Source organism: Microtus ochrogaster, chromosome 7 (assembly GCF_000317375.1).
Source record: "Microtus ochrogaster isolate Prairie Vole_2 chromosome 7, MicOch1.0, whole genome shotgun sequence".
Lineage (NCBI taxonomy): Eukaryota > Metazoa > Chordata > Mammalia > Rodentia > Cricetidae > Microtus > Microtus ochrogaster.
In genome coordinates, this window is record NC_022014.1 from 47829294 (window position 1) to 47840777 (window position 11484).

Genomic DNA, 11484 nt, shown 5'->3' on the forward strand with positions numbered 1-11484 from the left:
CAAAGCATGACTGTATTCGATTTTTATCTTTGTCCTGAGTGCACTGTATGTATATCAGAAACAGATTAAATATGTGTGTGTCGGAATCTATTGAATAAAAATCAACTTGCAACATACAGCAGTTTCATTGGCAGCAATTTGCCAAGAAGTCCCAGTTTCCTTGATGGCCAGGTGAAGCTAACACAAGTTCTCTCTGTCTCTGTCTCTGTCTCTGTCTCTCTCCCCGTGTGTGTGTGTGTGTGTGTGTGTGTGTGTGTGTGTGTGTGTGTGCGTGCGTGCGCGCTGCATTGCATTCAGACCAAAGGCCTCTTCCTCTATCATTCTCAGCTTTATTGATTGATTGATTGACTGATTGATTGTAAACCTCGGAGCTCCAGGTTTCAGCCAGCCTGCCTTTTTGTTTTAATCTTGTAATACCCTCGGAGTCTAAAGCAATATATAATTCTTTGCACAGGTCAGTGTCTACTCTCTATCCCACTAAAAAGCACTGCAAACCAAATGATGTTCCCTTTTGTTCTCTAGTTTATTTCAAAAGCCTTACAACGCAAGACGATTTCAAGTAACTGCGGGAGAAGTGGGTCTTTTCGGGACAGTGTCGGCTGGCCTCACCACCATTCAAACAAATGCAATTACGATGCTTTCCACCAGCAAGACGCCACAGAGCTGCTGAACCCGGGGCCCTTTGCGGGGCCTCCACTGCAGCTGCGCACCAGAGCGACAGAGCCGGTCAACTTCAAATCCCAGAAACCCTGGGTCCCGGAGTGGACTACATTTCCCAAAGGCCTGCGCGTCCTCAGTCCTCGAACCCCCTCCCCAGCCCCGCCTCCCCTGTGTGTTTCAACCGGCTGCTGGGCTTCTGAAAGGCTGGCTAAGAGGTTCGGAGCCGAGCTCTCCGGGGCTGAGTCTCCACGCGTGGCTCGGAGCCTTCATGAGGCGTGGCGGGAGCCAGAGGGAGGTGAGCGGCCTGGCCAGGCTGGAGGACATGGAGGCCTATGGCTGCCCCAGCTTGGGCTGCCCTGAGCCACTAGTACCCTTTCTGGGGTTTTCTCTAGGGTTCTGGAAATTGACCCTTTGACATCTGCGCTGTTGGGTGGGCAGCACGTGGAGTGGAGGAACACTGTCCTGGGCCTGTGTCAGATCTGAGCACGTGGAAACGGGTGCGTCCTCACTGTGACTCTGGCCTCGGTTTCCTAACCTGAAGGGGCCGGGCAGTGCCAGCTGAGCTGTGTTGAACAGTGATGCCTGTCACGTGGGGGCGCAGTGAGTCCCCTCTATGATGGAGTCCAGTGTCGCCTGAATCTTCTCTGATGCCCATCCCCAGCTCCTGCTTCTCTCTCTGGAGACAGGAGAGCCAGGTAGCTGATGCTGATAGGACATATTCTGACATGGTGCTTCTGAGGGTGCAAAGTAGTCCGACTTTTTTCTTCCCTCAGATCACATTTTTGGAGTACTGTACCCATCCTTAAGAAAAGCCCAGAAAGAGATCATGGCTCCAGAGCAAAGGGAAGGGAAGTCTCAGGTGAGCGCGCTGCCATCTCAGTTCTTAGTAGAAGGTTGGTTTTGTATGATTTTGTTTTTCCTTTCTGACTTCCTGAAAGTGTATCCAGGATTTGGTGCCCATGGAGGAGCTGGTCCTTCTTCGTGGGTGGTTTATGTAGCGAGCACACCCCGTGCTCACAGTTGTCTAGCCTCGCTGTTGGCTGACCCCAGTCTGCTGTGTACCTACTAAATTGACATACAAGTGCCCTTTTGTTTTGTTTTTGTTTTTCAAGACAGGGTTTCTCTGTAGCTTTGGAGCCTGCCCTGGAACTAGATCTTGTAGATCAGGCTGGCCTCGAACTCACAGAGATCTTCCTGCCTCTGCCTCAAAAATGCTGGAATTAAAGGTGTGTGCCACTCCGCCCAGCTGCAAGTGTCCTCTTATCACTAGGGACACAGCTGGGGAAAGTCCTTTCTGCCTCCTTCCTTCGCGTATGCTTCTCTCAGCCCTCACTAAGAGTGCTCATCTATTTCTTTTTGCCCTTGAAAATACTTACGATGCCCTCTCAGCCTTCTCCAGGCCATATCCCCCCCCCTCACTCTTTGGAACCTAAGTTTCGATTGTAGCATTTGTGTGAAAACTAATCGTGACCTGCCATTTTAAGGTGCAGGAATTTAAGAGACACCACGTGGACAAAGGAAAGCCATACTGCAGGGGACACAGTTTCAGGAGCGTGACTCTGAAAGCAGGGAGACAACTTCTCAAGAAGCCATGAAGAAAATCAGTGAGCACAGGGCTCAGGAAATGGGGTGCTCAAGATAGCTGAATTTTAACCCATCCCCTCTATTACCATTTGTGGGCCTTGAGAAAGTAAGTCTAACTTTCTGTGCCTCAGTTTCCTCACCAAGAAAATAAAAATAACAACCCTTGTCCTCTTCTAGAATAGGTCAGAGAATGGCATAGTTAGTTTGTGAAAGGTGTTTAGATCAGGCCAGGCTCATAGTGTTGACTCAGCTTCAGTTACCCTGGCACCAGACTACACTGTATTAACAATACAGGTTATCTTTGGACCCATAAGGGGCTGGGATTTGGGTAGCTCCGTTTCCGTAAGCCTTCATTCACATTCCATCTAGGAGAGTCAAGTTTTGTTCATGTCCTGAATCTTCATCCCTGTGTGTGTATGTGAACCATGTCCTACATCTCACTTATCTTCTCTCCATGTCAATACTACAGTAAAAACAAAACCAGAAATCCTCAGGATCCACAAGTTTAAGACCAAGGAAAGAACAGAGTAGGTCCTGTGTTCACGTGAGATATCTTCAGTTGCAGTGCTGCTATCAGTGGTTTTGGCAGCTGCTGACCTCACATTCTTGTCTCTGAAGTGGGGCTTGAAGCAGGAGATTGTGTACAGGCTTACCAGTCTATCTACACAGCTTTTTTGCAATGTTGAAATTATTTTATACATGTTCCTATTCACTGATTAGAGCAGAAATTCTTTAAAAGCAAAAACCATCTTTTGTATTCTCTCCATAATAAATTATTTTTCCTCTGTAGGCATTGCATGCATGTGGAAATTAAGGGTAAAGAATCTTGCTGGCCATGGTGGTGCACATCTTTAATCTCAGTACTAGGGAGGCAGAGGCAAGCAGATCTCTGTGAGTTTGAGGCCAGCCTGATCTACCATATCAATTTCCAGTTCCATCCAGAGCTATGTAGACACTATCTCAAAAACAAAAACAAAATAAAAAACTCAAAAGAACCTTTATCAGAAAAACTTCTTATTACCACTATGCGCACTAATGGCCACACTCCTTGCACACACAGCCATGCTGTGCACTAATGGCCATACTCCCTGCATACACAGCCACGATGTGCACAAATGGCCACACTCCCTGCACACACGGCCACGATGTGTACAAATGGCCATACTCCCTGCACACACAGCCATGATGTGCACAAATGGCCATACTCCCTGCACACACAGCCATGTTGTGCACAAATGGCCACACTCCCTGCACACACGGCCAGATTCCTGCCCGCTGCCTCTCTTTGTGTACGAGTCGCTGGTTGATCATTAAATGGGTGATCCAGCCCCTCTAGAACCTTCAGTGACATCAGCAGCATTTCACGATGGCCCGTCCACCTTCTACCCTGTCATCTCCCTCCTGCTGTATGAGGAGCATACAGCATACAGCAACTCTCTGGTCCTAGAGTTGGAATGGCTTTCCCTCACAGGTGTCAGTGACGTTCGAAGATGTGGCCGTGCTCTTTACTCGGGATGAGTGGAAGAAGCTGGACCACTCTCAGAGAAGCCTGTACCGGGAGGTGATGCTGGAGAACTACAGCAACCTGGCCTCCCTGGGTAAGGGCGTTCGTTCCCTGTGGGCGTAGATTCAGAATGAGACCTAGCACCGCCTCCCCTGAATGAAAGCTGTGGTTATTAAAACACCCTAACTGGGTTTTGCTATAGGGCTGTACAGATCAGATCTCTATAAATACTAGAACTGTTTGCCACTTGCAGGTGTTTAAGTGCCCAAAATAAGAGAACAAAGGGGGCTGATACTGTCTGTAGTTTGACAGTAGAAATCCTTTTCAGGGTTGAAACTGCATTTTCTTATTATATTTATTCTGTGCGGCCTGTAAGCAGACTTCCCTCAACCCTCCTTCTCTACCTATCTTTTACCTCTCCCACTTCCTCTTTTGCAGTCAGGTCAATGCTGTATACTCTATCTTTGAAAAGGGATAAAATTGTGTTTTCCTGCTGAAACAGGCTACTTGACACCTAATCTTTTTCACAGATACCTGCTTAGATGTTTTCATTCTGCCTGTATACCCAATGTTCCTTTTCTAGAACTGCCTGCTTATTGTGTTTCCATAATGTACAGTTAGTTCTGCCAGTCACCTCCTATGAGCTACTTGGCCTCTGCTCAACTCATCCCATCAGATGACAGGCAACAGCCCAAGAACCCTATAAAAGTGTTCTATGCCATCTCCTGAGCTTCCCACACAAATATGCAATGCTTGTTCATGTTAAAACAAAACTATAAGCCTTTTTATTGTTAATTTTGTTTGTGATCAGGATTTCCATTTACCAAACCAAAAATGATCTCAGTGTTGCAGCAAGGAGAAGAACCCTGGAAAGTAGAGAAAGAAAGTCATGGCGACTCCTCTCTTGGTGAGTGGGTGGGCCTGAGATACCCCAGAATCTCTACAAAATCAGAACAGAAGGTAACCTCAGTGACTGGAGACTGCCCTAGAGCAGCGGGTTCTTTAGTAATGGCTGTTAAGGGGGAGGACCAAGGATGAGAAGATAAAGAAGATAGGAAAACTGGGTCAGGAATGTCTATACAAGCAAGTTTATTAAGAAGTACAGGATCTTATATTCTATTTGTGGTGGGGATGGGAGAGTCAGCGGAAAGCTCTCACACAGTGGGACAATGCCAGCAGGAAGCTAATCAAGCAATGTTGCACAAAGGGAACACAGAATACCTTAAACGAGTGTCACAGGCTGAGCCCACGGCAGCCTTGGGACTGCTAGCCACAGCTCTTTGGTGTTAGAAGAGTTGTGTACTCATGATCTGAAGCTGAAGCTCCCCCAAAGCCCTGCCTGCAGGCTATTACTAACTCTGCCAAGCATGTTCCCTCTCCATACACCAGGGCCTCAGAGAAAGCCTTGGATCAGCCTATTCTCAACAGATTTCTTCAGGTACTTGATCCTCAAGGACCGATAGGAAATGGAAATCCCAAGATCCTAGAGCCTAGCTTCCCCTCCTGTCTCTGGTGACTTTTTAAATGAGTATCTCAAAATCTCTTATTCTTCCTGAGGAGGCTGTGTTTCATGCACAATAATTCAGCATACTTAAGGATATATTGAAAGAAATTCTTTCTGGCTATGCACAGAGTATTATAGAAAGAAAAGACAAAGAGAATGAACTTGGAAGACCTCACGGTGTTTTGGTATAGTTTTGAAAGATTTGGACTGTCCTTTGGATAATAGGAATATCTAAGAAGTTTAAGGAGATTTTTATGATCCTTGATATTTTAGTGGGGTGTAATTGCCTCGACGGGTCACCAGTCTAGGGTTGGTAACCGTCTGGCAGGTCAGTTATTCCAGGGTCCCGGAGAGGCACTATCTGTAAGATAAATGGGCTAGGAGAGAAGAAGAAGGCCATGCTACATTTGTCAGAGCCTCCGTTTATTAGAGATGGGGTATAACTTATATAGGGTATGGAGTTGGGGGGTGGGCACAGGGGTCTGAGCTCTTGCCACGTGGTTCACGTTGGTCACGTAGCCAGGAGGTTACCTTCGGTCAGGTCACTGCAGGCCAAGAAGTCACAAGTTGCCACACCTAGTTCCCTAGGTAGTTTGGAATGTGGGGTGGGTTCTGCAAACCGATATCTCTCCAGATAGCTCTCCATCAGCAAATTTGGGTGTGGGGTAGGCTCTGTCAATAGAACGATTCCTAACATAATTAGGGGTGTGAGGTTCTCTGCAGACTCCCCTAGGATGATGGTTTCTGCAATGATTTTAGGAGAAAAATGGCTCCTAACAGTGGGGAAAACAGGTCTGGTGCAGAAATAAATACACAACTAAAGAAGCTCTGACGTATCCCCACTCTGGCTTGTATCACCCTGCTTAAGATGAAAGAACTTAAGATGAAAGTGGACAGAGCTCCAAGACAGGCTGAGGAGTGAAAAGGCTGCTGAGCTCTGTGAAGATGGGGCACTATCTCCGCTCAAGAAAACGTGTTGTTTGCATGAGTGATACCTGTACAGGCAGGGAGCCGTGGAAAGCAGTAGTTACTTTTGGAATGCATCTGTAAAGAGGGACATTATTCTGATGTGTAGTTTCTTTCACAGAGACTGTTAACATTCGTGAAGTCCTTATGTGATTGGAATTCATAAGACTGGCTATTTTGGAAGCATTAGGAGGACAGATGCAAAGTGAGGCCAAGCTAGAGGTGGAAGCTTCCTGGAGCCACTTCAGGAGATGAGTAGGGGATGGAGAGGCTGCTTCAGGAGTGGGGAAGTGAGACGGTGTCTGCTGGGTGAGAGCATAGGATTTTCTGTGGTTTCCAGTTGAAGTACTTGGATAGTTGTTCGCCCATAGGTAGTTGTCTAAGGTAAGACAGATGTAGTTGGGATCCACATGAGAGGTTAAAACCCCTCCTAGACACATGAAAGTGGAATTTGTAGCCTTGAGTTGACTACAGAGGGCAGAATTCCAGGAACGCCATTGCACCATGTTTAAGAGAAAGGAATCAGAGCTGAGGAAGAAGGAATGGAAAAGGTGGATGTTTTGGCAGCTGAGTGGAATAAAGGGGACTCCCTGACTTAAGAGCGGGACTCCCAGCTTGGCCCTACCATCTGGCCATGCCCTTATCTAAATAAGCTGGATAGAAGCAAGGCAGCATCAGGCAGGATGGGACCTGGTCCTGCTCTTGTGCAATCCAGTGGGGACAATGAGAGTGAGGATGCCAAGCACACACAGGACACAGAATGACGGTCACTTTAGACATGGGAAGTCTAGTGAGGACTCGGGAGCAAAGACACAAAGCGCTGTGAGAGTGTAGGCCAGGAGCTCCCTGATCATGTGGAGTCCAGTCTAGGAATTGTCTAGTAATGATCAGGAGGGAGCCACTGTTGACCCAGGAGGATGATAGGAGAAGCCAGGAGACAGCAGTCGGACTAGATCCTGCTGCGGCCCATCAAAGGATTTGAGAGTCTTGTACAGGACTGAGGAGTCATAAGCAGCCTGGAGCTGGGCCCAGCCCCCCATTTCCCTTCGGAGAGCAGCCCCCTTAAATGAGCTTTGTTCATTCCAGTTATTTAGCTCTCATACACTATTTTATAAAGTAGTATTTTCCATTTTTCCTTCTTGTTAGTATCTTTAGGCATATAGTATTTATTTAGGTATAAATTTAGTCTTAGCTAATCATACCCATCACCAGCAATTTTTTTTTCTTTCAGGATGCAACAGCATTCTTCAAACCACAAAATCAACTCAAACTAAAGATTCATCATTTCAGGGATTAATGAAGAGACAACTCAAAAGAGACGAGTCCTGGGACTTCACCTCAGGAAATTTCTGCAGATCTGGCAACGGTTTTAAAAAGCAGAACAAAAATGAAAGCTTACAAATAATTCCAGTCACCCATACGAAAATCCTTACTGTAGATAAAAGCCATAAGAATTTTGAATTTGGTCCAAACATCGACCTGAAGTCAGTTGGTAAACGAAAGATTGCTAGGGAAAAAACACAAAGAAATAGCCTCAAGAAAAATTCAAATTCACTTAATCAACCAAAAATCAAGACTGCAGAGAAACGCTATAAATGTAGTACTTGTGAAAAAGCCTTCATGCACAACTCATCCCTTCGAAAACATCTGAAAAACCATACGGGAGAGAGATTATTTCAATGTAGAGATTGTTTGAAAGCTTTCAGCCAAAGTTCTGCTCTTATTCAACATCAAAGGACTCACACTGGAGAGAAACCCTACATATGTAAAGAGTGTGGGAAAGCCTTCAGCCATAGTGCGTCCCTTTGTAAGCACCTAAGAACTCATACTCTGGAGAAGTCTTACACATGCAAAGAATGCGGAAAATCCTTTAGCAGGAGGTCTGGCCTTTTTCTGCATCAAAAAATCCATGCCCGAGAAAATCCTCATAAATATAACCCAGGTAGGAAGGCATCCACTTCCCTTTCAGGATATCAGAGAATCCATTCCAGAAAGAAGACCTACTTGTGTAACGAGTGTGGCAACACCTTTAAGTCTAGCTCATCCCTTCGCTATCACCAGAGAATCCACACCGGAGAGAAACCTTTCAAATGTAGCGAATGTGGCAGAGCCTTCAGTCAGAGCGCTTCACTTATTCAACATGAAAGAATTCACACTGGAGAAAGGCCCTACAGGTGTAATGAATGCGGAAAAGGCTTCACTTCTATCTCAAGACTCAACAGACACCGAATAATTCACACTGGGGAGAAGTTTTATAATTGTAATGAATGTGGCAAAGCCTTAAGTTCCCATTCAACTCTTATTATTCATGAGAGAATTCACACGGGAGAGAAACCATGTAAATGTAAAGTCTGTGGGAAAGCCTTTAGACAGAGTTCAGCTCTGATCCAGCATCAGAGAATGCACACTGGAGAGAGACCTTATAAATGTAATGAGTGTGGGAAGACATTCAGGTGCAATTCTTCCCTCAGTAACCATCAGCGAATTCATACTGGGGAGAAGCCGTACCGATGCCAGGAATGTGGGATGTCATTTGGTCAAAGTGCAGCTCTTATACAGCACCAGAGAATTCACACAGGAGAGAAACCCTTTAAGTGTAACACATGTGGGAAGAGTTTTAGACAGAGCTCCTCCCTTATTGCACACCAGCGAATCCACACTGGAGAGAAGCCCTATGAATGCAGTGCATGTGGGAAGCTCTTCAGCCAGAGATCCTCCCTTACCAATCACTACAAAATTCATATTGAAGAGGACTCCTTGAACACAGATTTGCATGAGTAAAAGCAATTAACCAAAGTTCCTCAGAATATATACTTCATATTGACTTAATAAATACAATGAATATGAGGAAACTTTCAATTTAGTTCTAGGAGATTAAAATTACAAGGATAAACCTTGGCTATATAATAATTGAGAAAGTTTTCCTTCCTTCCAGTCACCTTTTAAGAACAGATACTTTAAAGTTACAAACATTGGCACTGACCATTTGTAAGGTAAAAGGAACACTTTTATTTTGTCCATATAATATATAATATGTGCAATATATAAACCCTAGAAAAATCTGAGTTTAGGAGTGCTGTGCTGTTGTTATTAGCAAAAGAAGTATCAGCTATGAGCATATTTACTACAACTAATATTTTAATAGGGAATAACTAAAATACATGCATTTTTAAAGCAAGGGACCAAACTTAAAAAAAAAACTACCTCACAATGTCTGAAATTTTCCTTTTCCTATGTTATTGTCAAACTGCATGATTTTCATTAAAGAGAAAGAAAAAACTTTGTGCTTCTAATTTTCTAACTTCCCTACAAACCTCCCACGCTTAATATTCATATTCTAATTTTGTGCTGTGAATTATTTTCCTTCATTGTCTTGACTCATTAGTTATTAAGCCATGCCCTGAATGGTAGCAGTAAATCTTGTCATAGTTGCGTTGGAACAAACAGGCTAAACTGCCGAAATGAGCTGTGGGAGCTATTAAAGACATCTGACAGAACTGGCTCACATGCACACCACACACCTGCACCTCCAAACATGCCCGCCACACACAGACACACAAAGGACAAAATTGTGTTTTCCAGTGCCAATATATAGACATAATTGATTTTTACATATTTGCCTTATTTAAGTAGCCTAGTTTATGTGTGCATGCGAATTTCTAATAGTGTATTTGTAGATTCTTGGCACTCACAATCATGCTATCTACAAATACCATTTTTTCTTTTACCAGTGTCTTATTTTTCTTAAAATGTGCCACTACCTATATATCATTTTAGTTTTTCTTATCTGATGACAGTGTCTTTTATTTATTTTCCTTATTTAGGCCCTGTACAACATGGTGCCATACAATAAAAATAACAATACTTTCCCATTTAACATACTAGCTTTGTTTGTGGGTGCTTGTTCTGAAACTGACTGAACAGCCCTTGTGCTGAGTTTTCTCATAAAGGAGTAGCATTTAGTTGCATCCACTTTGTGCATTGACTAAACATGACAGTTTTCCTCTTCGTTGTTTTAAGAATACACTGTTTCTGATTCTCTCCACTACCAGGGTCTTATAACAACCCAGGCTGGCCTAGATGCCAACTATGCAGCTATCTTCCTGTTTCAGCCTCCTAAATGTAGTACAGGCATGCACCACTGCACCCAGCAGTTGTCCTAATTTTGATGGTGTATGGGTAAAATAAATTCTTATTGGCCATGCTGTATCATAATATGTGTGTTTGTGTGTAAGTCAGGTTTCTTCCTTAGTAAGGAGAAGCCCAACTGAAGTAACCAGGATTGTCTTCTATAAACTTAGAGCAGAAAGAAAGTAAACTTATTTTTATTTTATGTATATCAGTATTTTTGCCTGCATGTATGTAAATGTACCATGTGTGCAGCTTCCAAGACCATAAGAGGACATCTGAAAACCTAGAACTAGAATTATAGTTGTAAGCTACCATGTAGGGGCTGGGAACTGTTGTGGGATAGTCTTATTGTACAATGTACAGATGTATCTCTGCCAAGGCACCTGATTGGTTTAATAAGGAGCTGAATGGCCAATAGCTAGGCAAGCGAGGGTAGACAGGGCTTCCAGAGAGAGAAGGATTCTGGGAGGAATCTGAGGTACGGAAAATTCATCAGTGAAACTCTGGGTACGGGGCAGGGAGTCAGACATATAGTGTGGAGGAGAGGTAATGAGCAACGTGGCAGAACATAGATTAATATAAACAGGTTAATTTAAGTTATAAGAATTAGCTAGGAACAAGCCTAAGCTAAGGATTTTAAGTCTCTGGCTCATTATTTGGGTGCTGGACATCCAAAGAATGTCCAACCACAGGGAACCAAATCCAGATCCTCTGCAAAAGCAGCCAGTGCTCTAACCCCAGAAAATTTAGCATCCATATCTAGATAGAACAGTAACAACACCTGGACAAGAAGGGGAAACTTTTGTAACTCCAGTTCCAGAGCATCTGACTCTGTCATAACGTCTACAGGCCTGCATCAGGCACACATACACACATGTAGGAAAAACATTGATACACATAAAAGTAAAGAGTACTACCAAAAAAAAAAGGCTCAGGGTAAAGGATAAGTCACAAAACAGTCCCACACCAGTTTGGAATTATGATTAATAAAAGGGTTATTTATTTAAAGGGGAAAACTTACGGATCACCGTCCTAGACAACAGCCCTCTGCACGACCAGGAAAAGAGTCTCTTAGCTGGAAGAGGAATCCGAAGCAAAAGAGAGAGAGCGCGCGCGCGCGCGCGCGCGCGCGCGC

General features: G+C 44.3%; 1 protein-coding gene across 3 annotated transcripts in view; it reads left to right on the top strand.

Annotated features, from left to right (window-relative positions):
- Positions 1 to 871: 871 nt before the first annotated feature.
- LOC102001445 (zinc finger protein 354B) overlaps positions 872 to 11484 on the top strand; it is a 31688-nt gene continuing 21075 nt past the window's right edge. Inside the window, exons 1-5 of one of the 3 annotated variants that reach the window (XM_026780171.1) lie at positions 884 to 955; positions 1434 to 1519; positions 3716 to 3842; positions 4560 to 4655; positions 7450 to 8959. In XM_026780171.1, the coding sequence (XP_026635972.1) occupies positions 1487 to 1519; positions 3716 to 3842; positions 4560 to 4655; positions 7450 to 8959 (1766 nt within the window). In that variant the 5' untranslated portion in view covers positions 884 to 955; positions 1434 to 1486. Of the gene's footprint in view, positions 956 to 1433; positions 1520 to 3715; positions 3843 to 4559; positions 4656 to 6193; positions 6424 to 7449; positions 9936 to 11484 lie in introns of those variants that run through there. The other 2 variants (XM_026780166.1, XM_026780167.1) reach the window with 2 other exon arrangements.